This window comes from Phyllobates terribilis, unplaced genomic scaffold (genome assembly GCF_046119375.1).
Source record: "Phyllobates terribilis strain yellow unplaced genomic scaffold, ASM4611937v1 Scaffold_27__1_contigs__length_16484149, whole genome shotgun sequence".
In the NCBI taxonomy this organism is placed as follows: domain Eukaryota; kingdom Metazoa; phylum Chordata; class Amphibia; order Anura; family Dendrobatidae; genus Phyllobates; species Phyllobates terribilis.
Window position 1 is genome coordinate 2,239,468 of NW_027362787.1, and position 23,638 is coordinate 2,263,105.

The window sequence follows — 23,638 nt, forward strand, 5'->3', positions numbered from 1 at the left end:
CCTCCTCCTCCATGCTTCACGGTGGGAACCAGGCATGTAGAGTCCATCCGTTCACCTTATCTGCGTCGCACAAAGACACGGTGGTTGGAACCAAAGATCTAAAATTTGGACTCATCAGACCAAAGCACAGATTTCCACTGGTCTAGTGTCCATTCCTTGTGTTCTTTAGCCCAAACAAGTCTCTACAGCTTGTTGCCTGTCCTTAGCAGTGGTTTCCTAGCAGCTATTTTACCATGAAGGCCTGCTGCACAAAGTCTCCTCTTAACTGTTGTTGTAGAGATGTGTCTGCTGCTAGAACTCTGTGTGACGTTGACCTGGTCTCTAATCTGAGCTGCTGTTAACCTGCGATTTCTGAGGCTGGTGACTCGGATAAACTTATCCTCAGAAGCAGAGGTGACTCTTGGTCTTCCTTTACTGGGGCGGTCCTCATGTGACCCAGTTACTTTGTAGCGCTTCATGGTTTTTGCAACTGTACTTGGGGACACTTTCAAAGTTTTCCCAATTTTTCGGACTGACTGACCTTCATTTCTTAAAGTAATGATGGCCACTCGTTTTTCTTTACTTAGCTGCTTTTTTCTTGCCATAATACAAATTCTAACAGTCTATTCAGTAGGACTATCAGCTGTGTATTCACCTGACTTCTGCACAACACAACTGATGGTCCCAACCCCATTTATAAGGCAAGAAATCCCACTTATTAAACCTGACAGGACACACCTGTGAAGTGAAAGACATTTCCGGTGACTACCTCTTGAAGCTCATCAAGAGAATGCCAAGAGTGTGCAAAGCAGTCATCAAAGCAAAAGGTGGCTACTTTGAAGAACCTAGAATATAAGACATATTTTCAGTCGTTTCACACTTTTTTGTTAAGTATATAATTCCACATGTGTTAATTCATAGTTTTGATGCTTTCAGTGTGAATGTACAATTTTCATAGTCATGAAAATACAGAAAAATCTTTAAATGAGAATGTGTGTCCAAACTTTTGGTCTGTACTATATAATCAAAAGATGTCAGCAGAACATCGGATGGAGTCAGTTTATTATCTGCAATGGAGCAGCTTAACATTGTATGTACCTTTGACATTGCTATGTAGTCCAAACCATCAGAGCAGTTAAAGACCACACACTGCACGGCCAGCGCCTTGGCCAAATCTTTGGTGGTCTCAGTTTTTCCTGTGCCGGCCGGACCTTCTGGAGCTCCACCAAGATTTAGATAAAAAGCACCGATCTACCAATGAAACATGAAAGAACTGGTATGAAATATCAATAATAATTGCTAATAAGTTTCATGCATCATACAAAAGTCAAAAACATTTCTGAGCATAACCCATCACATCATAGCAGAGTCCGCTAGCATCTGTCAGTGAGCGGAGTGATGACCAGGCGTGGGGAGCTGCCCAGGTACTCATAGGCGGACTTCACATTGCAGTTGATGATTCGCACTCTCGCATTCTCATTCTCCCAGTAATAGCGGAGTTGGGCAAGCCACCGGAAGTCTGTTCATGAGAAACTCCTGAGGAATGTAGGAAAAGATAGTCAACCTCTAAGACACTGCAGAATCACAAGGGAGAGTTTCTAAAGGGAAGGCAAATGCACATACATTATAGGACAAAACTCCTAGTCACCAAATTCTGCTTTTTTCATTTAGTCCCATTGCCCACGGTGTATAACATCCGGACTCTCAGCCCCCAGTTTATAAAATCCGGCCTCTCGCCTCCCCCGGTGTATAACATCCACCCCTCGCCCCTAGTTTAGTATAACATCTCTCCCCTCGCCCCCCCTCCAGTGTATAAAATCCATCCCCTCAACCCCACTGTATAACATCCAACCCCAAGCGCTCCATTGCATAACATCTGGCCCCCAGGGTATAACATCCGGCCCCCAGCCCCGGTGTATAACATCTGTCCCCTCGCTCCCTCCCCCTGGTGTATAACATCCGGCCTCTCGCCCCCCCGGTGTATAATATCCGTCCCCTCGCCCCCCCCCGCCAGTGTATAAAATCCATCCCCTCAACCCCACTGTATAACATCCAACCCCAAGCCCTTCTTTGCATAATATCCGGCCCCCAGCCCCGGTGTATAACATCTGTCCCCTCGCTCCCTCCCCCTTGTGTATAACATCTGGCCTCTCGCCCCCCCGGTGTATAATATCCGTCCCCTCGCCCCGGTGTATAATATCCGTCCCCCCGCCCCTGGTGTATAATATCCGTCCCCTCGCCCCGGTGTATAATATCCGTCCCCCCGCCCCTGGTGTATAATATCCGTCCCCTCGCACCTGGTGTATAATATCCGTCCCCTCGCCCCTGGTGTATAATATCCGTCCCCTCGCCCCTGGTGTATAATATCCGTCCCCTCGCACCTGGTGTATAATATCCGTCCCCTCGCACCTGGTGTATAATATCCGTCCCCTCGCCCCTGGTGAATAATATCCGTCCCCTCGCCCCTGGTGTATAATATCCGTCCCCTCGCCCCTGGTGTATAATATCCGCCCTCCCATGCTGTGTGCTGTTACTAACATATGACAGAACGGCTGGTGGTGCAGAGCTCTCTGATACCAGCGCGGTCCTGTAATAGGAGCCACCGGGGTAACAAGTCTGGATATTACATTTCTTCCCTCCTAAATCTTCCCCCATCACATGTGAGTGATATTATTAAGGAGTGGAAGGAACTGCAGCAACTCAGGAGACCCCAGAACATTACAGAGCGGGGTCACTGAGTGCTGAGGAGCAGAGGGCAGAACGCTCTCCTGACTCCATGACTGCAGAGTCCAGATCTACTTTGGTAACAACATCACCACAAACACTGCGCCCCCGCCTGGAGCTTTATGGCCGAGCAGCTGCATGCAGCCTTACATCACCAAGCACGATGCCGAGCGTCGGATGGAGTGGTGTGAAGCCGCCACCACAGGACTCTGGAGGAGACCTGTTCTGTGCAGTGACGGATCACACTTCTCTATCTGGCATCTGATGGACGAGTCTGGATTTGGTGAATGCCAGGAGAACGTTACCCTATTAACTGCATTGTGCCCGCTGGGCAGTTTGGTGGTGGAGGTATGGCCTTGTTTTTAGGGGGTGGTCTAGGCCCCTTAGTTCCAGTGAAAAGATATCTTAATGCTTCAGCACAAGACATTTTAAACAATTGTAGCTTCCAACCCTAAGGGAATAGAAGAGCAGAACTGTTTCCCACACGTTCTCAACCTCAACCCCACTAAACACCTTTAGGATGATTAATTAGAACAAATACTGGAGAATGGCAGCATAAATATGTCGCCGCCACATAGGGAAGAACAATGTCAGGCACACATCAATTACATTGCCATATGTCTGCTCAGGCTTAGAATGGCTGACCACTCGGAGAATGACATAATACCTACAAAGAAACCGAACAAAAGGTCATTAAAGGAATTGACATAAAACCCCTTTATTAGTCCATCCATGGTTATAGAACGACACTGCACAGAGGAGGGCACACACACCATTGATAGAAAATATTACAAACCGCACCTAGGCCATCCAAACCACTGACTATAAAGAAGATCAATTGTGGCAATGAGTCATATACAGGGGATGCCGACACCTACAGATGCCAAAACATTCCTATATAGTGACCACCATCTCAATATGCAGAAATGACTACTGCCCCATAGACGTCATTGTAAGTACACCCCAAGATTGCTTTACTGTGACAAGATCAATTGTGTCCTATGAAAACTCAAAGAAAAGAGGGGGGAACATAACATAGATATGGAAAGAACATGGGAATATGGTGAAATGTATGAAGGTGCTCGGCATACTGAGCTGTGATATCTGTAGAGGGACGGACTCCATATTAACATCCTGGATATGGATTAGAATAGGAGGCCATAAAAGCCCCTGTAGGTGTAATGTGGAGGGGGCACAATACCTTTCTCCATGTAGTGTATAATAAATAGAACATGGTATTGGAAAGTTTGCTGCCAGCCATGATGTTTGCACAAACCTGTTTCGATCATTTCCCTGACCACGTCACGAGCGTGCCCCTCTATGGTGACGAGAGCCCCCAATGTGCTGCGAGTGTGCTGGGACAATTTGCCTCCTCGCAAATTGCTCCAAATACCCAGATGTACCTCTATAAAACCCTGCTACAAACAGCATGGAAAACTCAATGCAGATGGATTCATTTTATGCTGGTATTATGGGAAATCCCATACAATGTCTTCCCTTATTGGTAGATATGACGAGAGTAGAGATGAGCGAATGGATTTGCAGGACTCTGGTCCAACAGTCCGGTCAGTATTCCACGGCCGCAGGACCGGAGCCCCGTGAACCGGCATCTCCGGCTCCTCTTTTGATGTCGATGTCATAGTTGTGGTGTGAGGCACAAATGACATCACGCCTGGCCGGCTAATCAAAAGAGGAGCCAGGGATGCCGGCATGTAAGAGGCGGTTAGCAAGGCTCCCATCCAACAGCCACAGACTACTAACCTGCTCTCTTAGACCAAGGTCCTGCAAATTTAGTTGCGCATCTCTAGACAAGATGCATGAATCAATGCAAAATCCCAACAATACTATGGAGCCTTTTGGGTACCTTCAAGATATTGAGCCGCTGTACAACTGCAACCCCCAGGAGAAGACCCCTGGGCAAGAACACTACATGGGCTCTTTGCAGTCTAATAACGTACTGTGAAATAAGCTGCTTGCATCTTTGGATGTGAATGTGGGTCCCCTTACCTCTGTTGCACCAATGGTATATCCCCCCCTGGAAACTCCTATAAGCTGCGTCTCTGGGTATGACAGTCTATTAGCAGGAGAACTCATGAAGTCTGTCTATGAATGTATATATATGTATTTCTCCCAGAAAATTATTACAATTACACGTTTTGTTGTTCACATGTTTATTTCATTTGTGTATATTGGAACAACACAAAAAGAAGATATTAGTCAACAATTTTGGTTCTCAAGTCCTCAGACAGTTCTCTTCTCCTCTTACTGTTCTCCCTGCTTAGTGTGGCACGTAACAACGCAAAGACTGAGTCAACTTTTCCCCTTTGTATCAGGTTTCAGGTGTGATTTTCATATTGCCCGCACCTTTTACTTGCCACAGGTGAGTTTGAACGAGCATCACATGCTTGAAACAAAATTGTTTACCCACAATTTTGGAAAGATGCCAACAATTTTGTCCGACCCATTTATGGGGTTTTGTGTGAAATTATATCCAATTTGCCTTTTTTTGTGTTGTTCCAATACATACAAAGGAAATAAACATGTGTATAACAGAAAATACACATGCAATTTTTTATGGAAAAATACTTCATTTTCTGGAACAACTTCAAGGGTGCCAACACTTCCGGCCATGACTGTTTATAGTGAAGCAACCTTGATCAGTAAAGGAGCTTATGCCGTACCTCCGGGCCACTGCCGATAGCTTCATGCACTTCACTTGTCCAGAACATGAGACACACAGAGCACGACCTGCCCGGCCATTCCCTCACCCAGTCTTTTCTTGCAGTCGCAGGGTATGCCTTTTAAAAAAGAAAGTTAAATTACGTTGACAGAAGCATTTAAGAGAGGGACAACCTTACTAGTATTATCTAGCAAATTCATTTCTACCGATTGCAGGTAGAAGATCTGCTACCTGGCTCTATTGCAAGAGATACATCATCCACAAATCATTCACTGCCGCCAAATAATCTTATACAAATATAAAAGAACTAGATGGTGGCCCGATTCTAATGCACCGGGTATTCTAGAATAGGTATGCGGCCGACCGGGTGCAATCAGCAGAGCTGTGTTTAAATTTGGCGCCAAAATCGCTGATTGGTCGCGTTCGGCAACCGCGACCAATCAGCAAAGCGGTGTTTAAATTTGGCGGCAATATCGATGATTGGTCGCGGGCGGCGGCCGCGACCAATCAGCGAACCGTGTTAGTGAGGACTGGAGAGCGTGTTTAAATTTGGCACCAAAATCGCTGATTAGTCGCGACCAATCAGCCGAGCGGTGTTTAAATTTGGCGCCAATACTGCTGACTGGTCATGGCCGCCGACCGCGACCAATCAGCAGAGCGATGCAGAGTGGGGTTTAAATTCGGCGCCAAAATCACAGATTGGTCGCCGGCCGTGACCAAACAGCAGAGCATTCTTTAAATTTGGTGCCAAAATCGCTGATTGGTCGAGGCCGGCGACAGCGACCAATCAGCAGAGCGTTGTTTAAATTTGGCGCCAATCTCGCTGATTGGTCGCGGCTGGCGGCCGCGACCAATCAGCAGTGCGGTGTTTAAATTTGGCACCAAAATCGCTGATTAGTCGCGGCTGGCGGCTGCGACCAATCAGTAGAGCAGGGTTTAAATTTGGCACCAATAATGCTGATGGGTCTTTGCCGGCGACCGCGACCAATCAGCACAGCGGGGTTTACATTTGGCCCCAATGCTGCTGATTGGTCTCGGCCGGCGACCGTGACCAATCAGCAGAGCGTTGTTTAAATTTGGCACCAAAAACGCAGATTGGTCGCGGCCGGTGGTTGCGACCAATCAGCAGAGTGAGGTTTAAATTTGGCGCCAATACTGCTGATTGATCTCGGCCAGCGACCGCGATTAATCAGCAGAGCGTTGCTTAAATTTGGCGCCAATCTCGTTGATTGGACGCGTCCGGCGTCCGCGTCCAATCAGCACAGCAGTGTTTAAATGTGGCGGCAAGATCGGTGAATGGTCGCGGCCGCTATTTAAATGTGGCGCCCAAATCGGTGATTGGTTGCGGGCAGCGGACGCGAACAATCAGCAGAGCGGTGTTTAACTTTAGCGCCAAGATCACTGATTGGTCGGGTGTGGAGAGCGCGACCAATCAGCGAATCGTATTGGTGAGGAGCGGGGAGCGGAATCGTATTAGAGAGGACAGGGGAGCGCCCCTGCCTGTGCGGCTACTTCCGCTGCGAGAACCCGGGACATGAGCGGGCGCTCGGAGCAGAAGTATCCCGACCCGCAGCGCCGCTCCCCGGTCCCCCCTTCACACCCTAGCCGCTGATGTCCCCACAGTATCCGCAGGGTGTTACAAAGGTCCGGACATTTGTGTTCAAAATCGCTGATTGGTCGCTGGTGCTGCCCGCGACCAATCACCGATTTGGGCGCCAATTTTAAATATCGGCCGCGACCAATCACCGATCTTGGCTCCACATTTAAACACCGCTGTGCTGATTGGTCGCCGACGCTGGGCGCGACCAATCACCGATTTTGGCGCCACATTTAAATTTAAATAGCGGCCGCGACCAATTGGATGTCAGCGCCGCTCCCCGGTCCTCCCTTCACACCCTAGCCGCATGGATGTCAGCGCCGCTGCCTGTGCGGATAGTTCCGCTGCAAGAACCCGGGACATGAGTGGGCGCTCGCAGCAGAAGTATCCGGACTCGCAGCGCCGCTCCCCGGTCCTCCCTTCACACCCTAGCCACTGATGTCCCCACAGTATCCGCATGGTGTTACAAAGGTCAGGACATCTGTGTTAAAAATCGCTGATTGGTCGCTGGCGCTGGCCGCGACCAATCACCGATCTTGGCGGCAAATTCAAACACCGCTGTGCTGATTGGTCGCCGACGCTGTGCGCGACCAATCACCAATTTTGGCGGCACATTTAAATAGCGTCCGCGACCAATCAGTACAGCGGTGTTTAAATGTTGAGCCAAGATCGGTGATTGGTCGCGGCCGATATTTAAATTTGGCGCCTAAATCGGTGATTGGTCGGCGGCAGCGTCAGCGACCAATCAGCGATTTTTAACACAAATGTCCGGACCTTTGTAACACCATGCGGATACTGTGGGGACATCAGCGGCTAGGGTGTGAAGGGAGGACCGGGGAGCGGCGCTGCGGGTCGGGATACTTCTGCTGCGAGCGCCCGCTCATGTCCCGGGTTCTCGGAGCGGAAGTATCCGCACAGGCAGCGGCGCTGACATCCATGCGGCTAGGGCGTGAAGGGAGCACCGGGGAGCGGCGCTGACATCCAATTGGTCGCGGCCGCTATTTAAATGTGCCGCACAAATCGGTGATTGATCGCCGACTTGGCCCGCAACCAACCACTGATCTTGCGGCCAAAGTTAAACACTACGGTGCTAATTGGTCGCGGATGCTGACAGCGACCAATCACCGATTTGGGCGCCACATTCAAATATCGGCCGCGACCAATCACCGATCTTGGCTCCACATTTAAACACCGCTGTGCTGATTGGTCGCCGACGCTGGGCGCGACCAATCACCGATTTTGGTGCCACATTTAAATAGCGTCCGCGACCAATCCGCACAGCGGTGTTTAAATGTGGAGCCAAGATCGGTGATTGGTCGCGGCCGATATTTGAATGTGGCGCCAAAATCGGTGATTGGTCGCTGTCAGCGTCCGCGACCAATCAGCACCGTAGTGTTTAACTTTTGCGGCAAGATCCGTGATTGGTTGTGGGCCAAGACCGCGACCAATCACCGATTTGTGCGGCACTTTTAAATAGCGTCCACGACCAATTGGATGTCAGCGCCGCTCCCCGTTCCTCCCTTCACACCCTAGCCGCATGGATGTCAGCGGCGCTGCCTGTGCGGATACTTCCGCTCCGAGAACCCGGGACATGAGCGGGCGTTCGGAGCAGAAGTATCACGACCCGCAGCGCCGCTCCCTGGTCCTCCCTTCACACCCTAGCCGCTGATGTCCCCACAGTATCCGCATGGTGTTACAAAGGTCCGGACATTTGTGTTAAAAATCGCTGATTGGTCGCTGGCGCTGCCCGCGACCAATCACCGATTTGGGCGCCAAATTTAAATATCAGCCGCGACCAATCAGCACAGCGGTGTTTAAATGTGGAGCCAAGATCGGTGATTGGTCGCGGCCGATATTTAAATTTGGCGCCCAAATCGGTGATTGGTCGCGGGCAGCGCCAGCGACCAATCACCGATCTTGGCTCCACATTTAAACACCGCTGTGCTGATTGGTCGCGGCTGATATTTAAATTTGGCGCCCAAATCGGTGATTGGTCGCGGGCAGCGCCAGCGACCAATCAGCGATTTTTAACACAAATGTCCGGACCTTTGTAAGACCATGCGGATACAGTGGGGACATCAGCGGCTAGGGTGTTAAGGGAGGACCGGGGAGCGGCGCTGCGAGTCCAGATACTTCTGCTGCGAGCGCCCGCTCATGTCCCGGGTTCTCGGAGCGGAAGTATCCGCACAGGCAGCGCCGCTGACATCCATGCGGCTAGGGTGTGAAGGGAGGACCGGGGAGCGGCGCTGACATCCATGCGGCTAGGGTGTGAAGGGAGGACCGGGGAGCGGCGCTGACATCCATGCGGCTAGGGTGTGAAGGGAGGACCGGGGAGCGGCGCTGACATCCAATTGGTCACGGACGCTATTTAAAAGTGCCGCACAAATCGGTGATTGGTCGCTGTCTTGGCCCGCGACCAATGACTGATCTTGGCGCCAAAGTTAAACACTATTGTGCTGATTGGTCGGGGACGCTGACCGCGACCAATCACCGATTTGGGCGCCAAATTGAAATATCGGCCGCGACCAATCACCGATTTTGGCGCCAAATTTAAATATCGGCCGCGACCAATCACCACAGCGGTGTTTAAATGTGGAGCCAAGATCGGTGATTGGTCGCGGGCAGCGTCGGCGACCAATCAGCACAGCGGTGTTTAAGTTTTGCGCTAAGATCAGTGATTGGTCGGGTCCGAAGACCGCGATCAATCATCGAATCGTCTTGGTGAGGACCGGGGAGCGGCGCTGCCTGTGCGGCTACTTCCGCTGCGAGAACCCGGGACATAGCGGGCGCTCACAGCAGAAGTATCCCGACCCGCAGCGCCGCTCCCCGGTCCTCCCTTCCGCATGGAGGTCAGCGACGCCGGCGGTCCTTCCGCTGCTACCGGCCGGGAGATGAGCGCCTCGCGGCGCTCATCTTCCGGCTGCATCTCCATCCCGCAGATGGGTCCGTCGGTCGGGTTCCTTCTGCTGTTGCCGGCCGGGAGATGAGCGCCTTGCGCCAGTCATCTCCTGGCTGCATCGCCGCTCAGCTCCGTCCCGCAGATGAGCCGCTAACGGCCGCCATCTTTTTTTAGAAATCCCCCGGCGCTGATTGGCCGCTGCCGGACCAATGAGCGACGCGGGATTTCCTGGACAGACAGACACACAGACAGACAGACAGACGGGATAAGACGATTATATATATAGACTAGATTAGTTCCAATTAATGCTTTTGGTCTGTAGGTAGATCCGTACCATTCGTGACCGAGCAATAACATCATGCACGCTCCTTAACATGACATCTTCCCCTTGGATGAGCCACTTCTCCACGGCCCCCCGAGCCTCGGAGGTGGAGATGGTCTGGATGAGCTCTACGCGTTCCCCCTCGGTGCTGTACATGGCTTTGATGTCCAGGTTAGGAAGGAGCTCCAGCTTTGCTATGCCTTCAAAGCCCTTCTTTAGATGTGGTTGGACCCGCAGAGGATCTTTAGTCTCAGAGAGAATTTCTAGCATTTCATTGTTGTACAGGAAGAAAAAGCTAAAGCGAAAATGCACAATATGATAAAGATGTCATTAAAGTATTGGGTCAGGCGCCATTTGTATTAGTGTCTATGTGAGAAAATAGAAAAGCAAAGCTTTAAAGTAAAGATTCAGTCCCCATACACATTGGATTAAAATAGTTTAAACCTGACGATTGCAGCAGGACCGGCCTACCCACTGATGTGTATGGGGGTCTCCTGACTCTCCCCCGATAGAGGATGTCAGGGCCAGAAGGATCGGGCAGATGGGATTTCAATACCCGGTCTTTTGGTTCTCAGGGGAGATAACCCGCTGCCGGAGGTGTCCAGTACCGACTTTCTCCTCTCTCCCCATTAAAACCACATGACTGTTCAGCAGAATAGGTGGGAGTCAGGAGAAATAGCCAAATAACCATTCAGACCACGGGTATCTCATATGTCATGCGTATGGTTAGCTTAAAGGGGCTATCCAGCTTTGGGAACTTTTTTTTATTTAACTGAAATGTGTATTCCCATCTCCAGGATTCTACCCCAATATGTAGTATGCGTAATAATAATAATATTAGCAAATACCTCCAATTAGAAGTTTAGTATAGTTCTTCTGATTTGTTTTGTTGCTTACCCCATGTGCAGGGCATTGCAGTAGCTTAGGTTACGACCACTAGCAAATAACTGTCACTATATGAGTGGTCGTAACCATGGATACCGAAGCTACTGCAATGCCTTGCACATGGGGAAAGCGACATAGTGAATCAGAAGAACTATACTACACTTCTAATTGGAGGTATTTGCTAATATTATTATTATTACTACGCCTACTACATATTGGGATAGGATCTTGGAGATGGGAATACCCATTTAATTGCGAGTATTTGCGACAATTCAGTTTCATTAAAAATGTTGCACCGTTAGGCTTTTTGTTTCCTGCACATTCAGCTTTGATGTGATCTGTGGTCATAAATCGGCTAAGAGGAGCTGAAAAAAGACAGATTAAAAATAAGTCCAATAGCCAGCGCAACACAGAGCCAATAGAAGGCAAACAGTGCAAAATTATTAATGAAATCCAATTACAAAAATGATTTCAATGCGTTTAAATAAGAAAAAAAAATATTTAAGGAATATATACAATCATTGCAACAAGTGAAAGGACTATACCGTGGGAAAAAAGCCTCTTCTTCTCCAGATAGGCATTCAGCCCTTTCATGATTTTATCCAGAAGCACATTGCTGTCCTGAAGTTTCTCCAGAAGTCCGGTCAGAGAAGTGGCGCTTAAAACCTAAAACAAAGTAGATAGCCCATAAGTAAGATTCCATTATATAGTTATAGAGACTGAAAAAAGGTCACATTCATTGACTATTGTGCCAATAGTTTATATTAAAAGAAAAATTAGAACCTATTTGGATAGAAAATAGAAGATGCGGGAGGCTGGAGTCCAGGCAGTGCGGAGCCCCATAACCCGGGATCCTTGTGATGGAAGCATCAGGACACGGACTCTTGGAAAACATCAATCCTGGATGCAAGATGACCGTGCTTTCTTGTATCAGTCCACCATGAAGCATCCATTTACCTTCGGGTCTTTAACGCAATGTTTCATGATCTCTCTCCAGTTTCTGTCCACAGTCTGGAATAAGCGTCCTTCTTCAGGCATTTGCTGCATGATGTCCTCAGAAGAGAAGATTAAAGCCACTGGGTCGGCACCTTCAGCCATTCATCAATGGTTTCCTGGATCCTTATCAGTCGTTCCTCCCATTGCTTAAAGGAGGAGAGCAAAAAGTTAATTACACATAAAATGAAAAGGATAGAAAAAAAATGCTATCATTTTAGAAGATAAATTATCAATGGATATGAATTCTGAATTGTTGGACATTTGTAGGGAAAGTTTGGTGAGACTCCTTGATACCATCCCCTTTACATGTAAGCTGGAGCCGCATGTAACTTTAGCCTCGGAGATCCTAATGAAACCTTAGCTTCTGCTAATAAGCAAGTGAAGATTTTAAGCTGAGTGACAACATTTACTGTGGGTGGGAACTCCTTAATCCCTTCAGGACCGGATAATTTTTTGTTTTGCATTTTTTCCTTCCCTTCTTCAAAAAGCCATACATTTTTTAATTTTTCCATTGATATAGCTGCAAGAGGCTATGTAATGTGCTGTAGCTTAACCCCTTCCCAACATATGACATACTGTTAAGCCATATGCCATGTTCCTGCAGATGTGCAAAATTTGGACCTGGGCCCCCACCAGCATGTTGGTCAGATGTATGGGCCCTTGTAGCATTCTAGATCCGATAATGATGCGCGTGTTCGTCCCTGCCTTGGATGTTTCCCATTGTAGCCCCATCCTATAATAATGTCTCTCATTCTAGGCCCCTTCCTGGTATAATGTTCCCCATCCTGCGCCCCTTCCTGTTATAATATCCCCGATCCTGGGCCTCTTCCTGTTATAATATCCACCTTCTGTGTATAATACCCCCCATCCTGAGCCCCTTTCAGCAATAACGTCCCAATCCTGGGCTCCTTCCTGGTATAATGTCCTTGGTCCTGGGCCTCTTACTGTAATAATGTCCCCCATCCTGGCCCCTTCCTGTAACAATGTCCCCAATCCTGGTACAATGTCCCCCATCCTATAACAATGTCCTCCATCCTGGTATCCTGTCCCCCATCCTAGGCCCCATTCTGGTATAATGACCTCCATCCTTGTGCCCTTCCTGGTGTAATGTCCTTCATCCTGGCCCATGTCATGGTATAATGACCCCCATTCTGGTATAATGCTCCCTATCCTGGGCCCTTTCCTTGTATAATGTTCCCCATCCTGGGCCCCTTCTTTATATAATGCTCCCCATCCTGGGCCCCTTCCTTGTCTAATTCTCCCCACCCTGAGCCCCTTCCTTGTCTAATGCTCCCCATCCTTGGCCCTTTCCTGGTATAATGTTCTGTTGTTCTTTTGTAATACATTAAATAAACAAAAATAAATGATTCTTCTTACCTTCCTGCGCTCCCACGACATGCGGCGTCTTCTTCTGTAGCTGATTTCAGTGTGCCGGCAAGGGCAGCGCATGACGTCACTTCCATGCGTCGCTCGTGACTGGCACGCCGACATCAGCTACTGGCCTTTGATTGGCTGGCGGCATGCATTGCAGCTCAGGGACCCGGCATGTCCCTGCGCAGCAATATACTTCAGCCGGATGTGCGTCCTCAGACTGTGGAAGTGCCATAAATATATGAGATGGGAATACCACTCTGCCACTGTGCGCTCCTTTATGCACTTTACCCTCCTTTTTGGCACTCTTTGTGGTAAGAGACTACCTTAAAAAATGTTTTATGTGACATGTATCTGATTATTTGTGGGCAGGAGCATTATTTAGATGGATACCTGATGCATATGGCAAGTGTAAATCCAATGACTATGGAATACTTCTGGATTACTTTTTGATATATTATTACACTCATTGGATTGTCTTGATATACTAACCTTATGCTATATTATCTATATTGCTCATGTCCCACTGTGACCATATGCGTGACCATATATGTATACTTTGTAACATATCTTGCTACATTGGTAATCTAATTAGTGTCTTTATACTATCCGTATTATGTCATTTCTCTTTTTACTATGTACGTTTTTTAACTTGATGGAATAAAAATTTATATTTTTTACGCCAATTAACTCTTTCTTCTCCTATGTACCCATGTGTTTCATGAGTTGGCTCAGTTTGGCAAATCTGGGATATATTTCCCCCCGGATATGCCAACTTTACCCCTATAGGGTCTATTTAGTTGTATCACTCTGAGTCTATGTCTGATCCAGAGATACAATAATGAACATGAATCCTTATATATCACGGATCTTGCAGCCGCCTTTACCTGCTTGGACATAAGTGTTACATAGTTACATAGTTTAAAAGGCCGAAAAAAGACAAGCGTCCATCCAGTTCAGCCTATTTCTTGTGCACTGCAGCTATTCCGCAGCGTTGATCCAGGGGAAGGCAAAAAAAAACCATGCGGTATAGGCCAATTTACATCATTGAGGAAAAATTCACTTCCCGACTCCAATCTGGCAGTCAGATTAAATCCCTGGATTAATTAACTATCACTAAGCATAAGACGTAATTTTATTGTTCTCAAGAAAGGCGTCCAGTCCTCTCTTGAACTCATTAAGTGAGTTGGACATCACCACTTCCTCTCCCAGAGAGTTCCAGAGTCTCACGGCTCTGACCGTAAAGAATCCCCTTCTATGCTGGTGCAGGAACCTCCGTTCCTCCAGACGCATAGTGTGCCCCCTCATCTTTGTCACCATCCTTGGTATAAACAGGTCATGGGAGAGATCTCTGTACAGCCCCCTGATGTATTTATACATGTTTATGAGGTCTCCCCTAAGCCTTCTCTTTTCCAACGTAAATAGGCCTAATTTGGACAACCTCTCTGGGTATTCTAGTCCCTCCATTCCCTTTATTACCTTAGTCGCCCTCCTTTGTACCCTCTCTAGCTCCAATATGTCTTTCCTGAGCACCGGAGCCCAGAACTGTGCACAATATTCTAAGTGCGGCCTTACCAGCGCTTTATACAGAGGAAGAACAATGTTCTCATCATATGCCCCTATTCCTCTTCTGATGCATGCCATGACTCTATTTGCCTTCGCAGCTGCTGCCTGACACTGGGCACTCCAATTTAATTTGCTGTTAACCAAGACGCCCAGGTCCTTCTCCATGTCAGATTTCCCCAACGGTTTCCCATTTAATATGTATGGGTGACTGCTGTTTTTCTTTCCCATGTGCATGACCTTACATTTATCGGCATTGAACCCCATTTGCCATTTTTTGGCCCAACTCCCCAATTTATCTAAATCCTCCTGTAGCTGTGCCCTATCCTCATCTGTATTAACTACTTTACAAAGTTTAGTATCATCTGCAAATATTGCTATTTTACTATGCAACCCTTCCACTAGATCATTAATAAATATATTAAATAATATAGGGCCCAAGACAGACCCTTGAGGCACCCCGCTAGTCGAGACGCAGTTATAAAAGGAATCCAATTTGTCCGCATTAATCAACTGCAGGGCATCTTGATTGGCAAATAGATTGATCACTTTGGGGTACCAAGTGTTCAGCAACTTTTCTTCTGTCTTGGCACAAGCCAAGGATACGCTGTTCCTCAGGGATTCACATTCTACAGGACCCCTGGACCTGACAAAGATTAAAGATTATATACAGTATACATATATATACACACATATACAGTATACATATATACACACCCATATACAGTATACATATACACACACATATACAGTATACATATATACACACATATACAGTATACATATATATACACACACCCATATACAGTATACATATATATACACACATATACAGTATACATATATACACACATATACAGTATATATATATACACCCATATACAGTATACATATATATACACACATATACCAGTATACATATATATACACACATACAGTATATATATATATATACACACTTATACAGTATACATATATACACACCCAGTATACAGTATATATATATATACACACCCATATACAGTATATATATATATATATACACACCCATATACAGTATACATATATACACATATATACAGTATACATATATACACACATATACAGTATACATATATATACACATATACAGTATACATATATACACCCATATACAGTATACATATATACACACATATACCAGTATACATATATATACACACATACAGTATATATATATATATATACACACTTATACAGTATACATATATACACACCCAGTATACAGTATATATATATACACACCCATATACAGTATATATATATATATATACACACCCATATACAGTATACATATATACACACATATACAGTATACATATATACACACATATACAGTATACATATATACACATATATACACACATATACACACACATACCAGTATACATATATATATACACACGCCCATATACAGTATACAGTGCTGGCCAAAAGTATTGGCACCCCTGCAATTCTGTCAGATAATGCTCAATTTCTTCCTGAAAATGATTGCAATCACAAATTCTTTGGTATTATTCTCTTCATTTAATTTGTCTTCAATGAAAAAAACACAAAAAGAATTGTCCTAAAGCCAGATTGGATATAATTCCACACCAAACCTAAAAAAGGGGGTGGACAAAAGTATTGGCACTGTTTGAAAAATCATGTGATGCTTCTCTAATTGGTGTAATTAACAGCACCTGTAACTTACCTGTGGCACCTAACAGGTGTTGGCAATAGCTAAATCACACTTGCAGCCAGTTAACATGGATTAAAGTTGACTCAGCCTCTGTCCTGTGTCCTTGTGTGTACCACATTGAGCATGGAGAAAAGAAAGAAGACCAAAGAATTGTCTGAGGACTTGTGAAACCAAATTGTGAGGAAGCATGAGCAATCTGAAGGCTACAAGTCCGTCTCCAAAGACCTGAATGTTCCTGTGTCTTCTGTGCGCAGTGTTATCAAGAAGTGTAAAGCCCATGGCACTGTGGCTAACCTCCCTAGATGTGGACGGAAAAAAAAATTGACGAGAGATTTCAACGCAAGATTGTGCGGATGGTGGATAAAGAACCTCGACTAACATCCAAACAAGTTCAAGCTGCCCTGCAGTCCGAGGGTACAGCAGTGTCAACCCATACTATCCGTTGGCGTCTGAATGAAAAGGGACTGTATGGTAGGATACCCAGGAAGACCCCACTTCTTACCCCAAGACATAAAAAAGCCAGGCTGGAGTTTGCCAAAACTTACCTGAGAAAGCCTAAAACGTTTTGGAAGAATGTTCTCTGGTCAGATGAGACAAAAGTCGAGCTTTTTGGGAAAAAGCATCAACATAGAGTGTACAGGAAAAAAAAAGAGGCATTCAAAGAAAAGAACACGGTCCCTACAGTCAAACATGGCGGAGGTTCCCTGATGTTTTGGGGTTGCTTTGCTGCCTCTGGCACTGGACTGCTTGACCGTGTGCATGGCATTATGAAGTCTGAAGACTACCAACAAATTTTGCAGCATAATGTAGGGCCCAGTGTGAGAAACCTGGGTTTCCCTCAGAGGTCATGGGTCTTCCAGCAGGACAATGACCCAAAACACACTTCCAAAAGCACTATAAAATGGTTTTAGAGAAAGCACTGGAGACTTCTAAGGTGGCCAGCAATGAGTCCAGACCTGAATCCCATAGAACACCTGTGGAGAGATCGCAAAATGGCAGTTTGGAGAAGGCTCCCTTCAAATATCAGGGACCTGGAGCAGTTTGAAGTGACCGCGGGCAAGGCCGCGCATTGGTATCTATGATCTGGCCCAGCAAGATCCCCACACACAGACTCTATCTTGACAACCGTATCTTTACTCGCATACATTTTTAACACAGCAAAGAAAAAAAAACAATAAATGACAACCGTAAATATGCACAGTAATAACGTGTACTGATAAGCTGACCCTCACTGTCCCTACTCACACGTTACCAGTCCTTTACTCCAGAAGGATGTGTCCCCCGTCGCAGGCCTGTCTGTCTTTGCAGGAAGGCGTCCCAGCCGGAAAAAAAACAGGAACAGCAGAATTCGCGGAAACAAAGGAAGGGATACTTCGGCCTCTCGCCAGAGGTCCCGCTTACAGTCTCTCTGATCCGGATAGAAGCTCTGGTGGGTCCCCTTATGTAGTCCACACTCCAGTAGCAGGGAGTGTAACAGCTGAATCCTTCAGCAGTGCAGGAGCTGGGGAAGGCTCCGAGGATATGGTGTCAGATAGAAGAAATCACGTTGAGAGTCTCTCCTGCGCCACACACGAGGGCCTGCACACCGTCCTGGCTCTTTTCACAGACCACAGCAGACTCTACGAGCGCTTTTTCCTGCTTCCCACTTTGGTCACATGACTCTCTGGGGCGGGACACAGGAGGCTCAGTCTTTTTCTCTGTCATCACACCCTGCGCAGGTGCAACCTCTGGCCACAAGGTGGCAACATCATCCTGTGTAATCACTTCTGTAACAGGCTCTATATCAATTATCACAGAACAGCCAGAGACGGCCAGCTCACTACAAGTTTGCCAAAGAAGAATGGTCTACAATTCCAGCAGAGCATTGTAAGAAACTCATTGATGGTTACCGGAAGCGGTTGTTCGCAGTTATTTTGGCTAAAGGTTGTGCAACCAAGTATTAGGCTGAGGGTGCCAATACTTTTGTCCGGCCCATTTTTGGAGTTTTGTGTGAAATGATCAATGATTTTATTTTTGCTTCATTCTCTTTTGTGTTTTTCCTTGCAAGCAAATTAAATGAAGATAATAAGACCAAAGAATTTGTGTATACAGTATACATATACACACATCTACAGTATACATATATATACACCTATATACAGTATACATATATACACACCCATATACAGTATACATATATACACAGTATAGATATACACACACATATACAGTATACATATATATACACACACATACAGTATACATATATACACACCCATATACAGTATACATATACACACCCATATACAGTATACATATATACACACCCATATACAGTATACATATATATATACATACAGTATGCATATACACATATACAGTATACATATATATATATACATACATATAGAGTACCCTCTGTCTGAAGCCTTTATAGTCTGCGCTAGTGCGACACGCCTGCACAGTCTGGCTCCAGACTGAAGAACGCATGGAGCCGTTACAGGTAAGAGGAGTGTATGGTGCTGGAGATCACGGTATGCGTATACACTGAACACATACCGCGATCTCTGGCGCCATACTTACATACTTACCTGACCGGGATGAGCGTTACCGCGGCGCTTCTGTTCGGTCCGGAGTCCGGGGGAAGAGGGAGGCATTGAAATCGGCACATGCGCATAGCGCTATCCGGCGCCATTTTACTGAAGACACATTTGCAATGTGTCTTCAGCAAAATGGAGCCGGACAGCGTGGTATGGGCACACGCGTACTTCGGCGCCGCACTCCTCCCCCGGCCTCCAGCAGAACGGGAAACAGCGCTGGAGCACAGGGAAGAAAGGTGAGTATAAGTGTTTATTTTCTTGTATGTGTGTGTAGCATGATAGGGATGAGGGGTGCCATACATACCAGGATTGGGGGGTGAGGGGTGCCATACATACCAGGATTGGGGGGTGAGAGGACCATACATACCAGGATTGGTGGGTGAGGGGACTATCCATACCAGGATTGGGGGGTGAGGGGTGCCATGCATACCAGGATTGGGGGGTAAGGGGACCATGCATAACAGGATTGGGGGTGAGGGGACCATGCATAACAGGATTGGGGGTGAGGGGTGCCATGCATAACAGGATTGGGGGTGAGGGGTACCATGCATACCAGGATTGGGGATGTGAGGGGGTACCATAGATACCAGAATAGGGATGAGGGGGTACCATGCATACCAGGATTGGGGGTGAGGGGTACCATGTATACCAGAATTGGGGGGTGAGGGGACCATGCATACCAGGATTGGGGGTGAGGGGTGCCATGTATACCAGAATTGGGGGGCGGGACCATGCATACCAGGATTGGGGATGAGGGGTGCCATGCATACCAGGATTGGGGAATGAGGGGTGCCATGCATACCAGGATTGGGGAATGAGGGGTGCCATGCATACCAGGATTGGGGAATGAGGGGTGCCATGCATACCAGGATTGGGGAATGAGGGGTGCCAAGTATACCAGGATTGGGGGTGAGGGGTGGCATGCATACCAGGATTGGGGGGTGAGGGGTGCCATGTATACCAGGATTGGGAGGTGAGGGGACCATGCATACCAGGATTGGGGAATGAGGTGTGCCATGCATACTAGGATTGGGGGGTGAGGGGACCATACATACCATGATTGGGGGGTGAGGTGTGCCATGCATACTAGGATTGGGGGGTGAGGGGACCATACATACCATGATTGGGGGGGTGAGGTGTGCCATGCATACCAGGGTTGGGGGGTGAGGGGACCATACATACCATGATTGGGGAATGAGGTGTGCCATGTATACCAGTATTCGGGGGTGAGGGGTGCCATGCATACCAGGATTGGAGAATGAGGGGTGCCATGTATACCAGGATTAGGGGGTGAGGGGACCATGCATACCAGGATTGGGGGGTGAGGGGACCATGCATACCAGGATTGGGGGGTGAGGGGACCATGCATACCAGGATTGGGGGGTGAGGGGACCATGCATACCAGGATTGGGGGGTGATGGGTGCCATGTATACCAGGATTGGGGAATGAGGGGTGCCATGCATACCAGGATTGGGGAATGAGGGGTGCCATGCATACCAGGATTGGGGAATGAGGGGTGCCATGTATACCAGGATTGGGGGTGAGGGGTGCCATGCATACCAGGATTGGGGGGTGAGGGGTGCCATGTATACCAGGATTGGGAGGTGAGGGGACCATGCATACCAGGATTGGGGAATGAGGTGTGCCATGCATACTAGGATTGGGGGGTGAGGGGACCATACATACCATGATTGGGGGGTGAGGTGTGCCATGCATACCAGGGTTGGGGGGTGAGGGGACCATACATACCATGATTGGGGAATGAGGTGTGCCATGTATACCAGGATTGGGGGGTGGAGGGACCATGCATACCAGGATTAGGGGGTGAGGGGTGCCATGCATACCAGGATTAGGGGGTGAGGGGTGCCATGCATACCACAAGAGGATGGGGGCAGCACAAATACCAGGATGGGAGACCATATACCAATAAAAATGCTCGCCACCCGGGCGTAGAACGGGTTCAATAGCTAGTACATATATACACGCATATATACAGTAATACAGCATATACATACACATATATACTGTATATACACACACACACACGCACATATATATATCTGGCGACAGGGCCCCGCTGCGTCCTCTGTGTCTCTGTACAGATATAAGTGTAACACGTCCTGGATCCAGCACAGGTGACAGTCTGCCATAGAGCTGACGTGCAGTACATACACTGTGTTATAGGGGGCGCTCACCTGTGCGGACCCCGCGCTCCGGCCGCTACTTCTCTGCTCATATAAGGTCTCTCTTTCTGCCATTAAATAATTCGGTTGTCATGGCAGCGGGGGTGGGGCGTTGGTAGGGGGCGTGTCTGGTATAGGGCAGATTGGGGCGGGGCTGTCATGCAGTGCTTGTCTCATCGCTGTAATTTCCTGCTGATGCCACCTGGTGGACAGCATTGGTCAGTACGCGCTGAGAATGCTCACATGGTGGGGGAGGGGCAGCTTATATATGTATATACACAGTCACAATGCAGTTAGGGTTATGTTCACACAGTGTTTTTTTAAATGTTTTTTTCCACATTATAAAACTCAGAGTTGTCAGGAAAAGCATTGCCTGTATTTTTGATGTATGCCTCACACTAAATACATTTTTGAAGATTTTTTTTTAATCTTCCATCCTATACTCGGGCACTGGCTGTATATTGTTGTGGCCCCGGGACTTGCTTAGATCCGCTGGGTGGCATTGCCAGCTACATTGCAGTAAATGGGTGACCTGAAATCCCACATTCATCCTGTGACCAGTTAGGGACTGTTTTTTCTTAAAGAAGGGGCTCGTGTTATTAATCCCAGACAATCCATTAATGGAGTTTCCAGTAGTATAATAATGATGATTTATCCTGGGGATGGGTTATCAATATCAGATCGGTGGGCTCCGACACGCGGCACTGGCTCTACCCATCACTTGTTTGCAACGCTCAGATGTAAATAGTTTGAAGATCTGAACATCACTGCTCCATTCACTGTACTGCGGGTCCTGCAGATCAGCTAATATTCATGTAATAGGAGCTGATCTGCAGCACCAGGGAGCGGCCACTACACAGTGACCAGAGCTGTGATGTTCAGCTCCTCAACACCAGGGGCGGAACTACCGCCCGTGCAGCCGGTTCATTGAACGGGGGCCCCGAGGGAGAGGGGGCCCCTCCAGCCTCCAGCAGGGCCGCCATCAGGGCATGACTGCCCTGACTCCAGTATGGGGCCCGGCCGGTAGGGGCCCCCTCGGGGGCCCCCCTCTTGTGCGTCTCTCTCCTCATGGGGCCCCCGGCCCCATGCTATGCACCGGGTCCGGGACATTTCAGCGCTGAGCTGCGCTGTTGCAGCAGCGCCTTCATAATTCCCCTGACTTCCGGTCATGTGACGGCGCCGTCACATGGCCGGAAGTCAGGAGAACCTGCTGTCAGCGATTTAGACGAGCGCCAGGATTCTGCAGGGATCGCATGGGGGTAAGTATAACAAGTTTTATTTTTTTTAAAATACAATTAACTAGGAGTGGAGAGATGGGAGATGCACATGTGTGTGTGTGTGTGTGTGTGTGTGTGGGGGGGGGGGAAAGGGGGGGGAGATGGGAGATGCACATGTGTGTGTGTGGGGGGGGAGATGGGAGATGCACATGTGTGTGGGGGGGGATGGGAGATGCACATGTGTGTGTGGGGGGGGAGATGGGAGATGCACATGTGTGTGTGTGGGGGGGATGGAGATGCACATGTGTGTGGGGGGGGGAGATGGGAGATGCACATGTGTGTGGGGGGGGGATGGGAGATGCACATGTGTGTGTGGGGGGAGATGGGAGATGCACATGTGTGGGGGGGATGGGAGATGCACATGTGGTGGGGGGGAGATGGGAGATGCACATGTGTGGGGGGGGGAGATGGGAGATGCACATGTGGGGGGGGATGAGAGAGGTGCACATGTGGTGGAGGGGGATGAGAGAGGTGCACATGTGGTGGAGGGGGATGAGAGAGGGGCACATGTGGTGGAGGGGGATGAGAGAGGGGCACATGTGGGGGAGGGGGACGAGAGGGGCACATGTGGTGGAGGGGGATGAGAGAGGGGCACATGTGGTGGAGGGGGATGAGAGAGGGGCACATGTGGTGGAGGGGGATGAGAGAGGTGCACATGTGGTGGAGGGGGATGAGAGAGGGGCACATGTGGTGGAGGGGGATGAGAGAGGGGCACATGTGGTGGAGGGGGGTGAGAGAGGGGCACATGTGGGGGAGGGGGACGAGAGGGGCACATGTGGTGGAGGGGGATGAGAGAGGGGCACATGTGGGGGAGGGGGATGAGAGAGGGGCACATGTGGGGGAGGGGGACGAGAGGGGCACA

At 48.2% G+C, this 23,638-nt stretch overlaps 1 protein-coding gene across 1 annotated transcript; it reads right to left on the minus strand.

The window, feature by feature from the left end:
• Nucleotides 1-929: 929 nt before the first annotated feature.
• On the minus strand, nucleotides 930-21,594 carry LOC141176486 (dynein axonemal heavy chain 12-like). Its single transcript, XM_073660432.1, has 6 exons — nucleotides 21,512-21,594; nucleotides 12,044-12,228; nucleotides 11,632-11,752; nucleotides 10,214-10,496; nucleotides 5,385-5,501; nucleotides 930-1,515 (listed from the first exon to the last, which is right to left on the minus strand). Exons 4-6 carry the CDS (start codon nucleotides 10,469-10,471, stop codon nucleotides 1,456-1,458), a joined length of 435 nt encoding a protein of 144 aa, XP_073516533.1. The 5' UTR covers nucleotides 10,472-10,496; nucleotides 11,632-11,752; nucleotides 12,044-12,228; nucleotides 21,512-21,594; the 3' UTR covers nucleotides 930-1,455.
• Nucleotides 21,595-23,638: the final 2,044 nt, after the last annotated feature.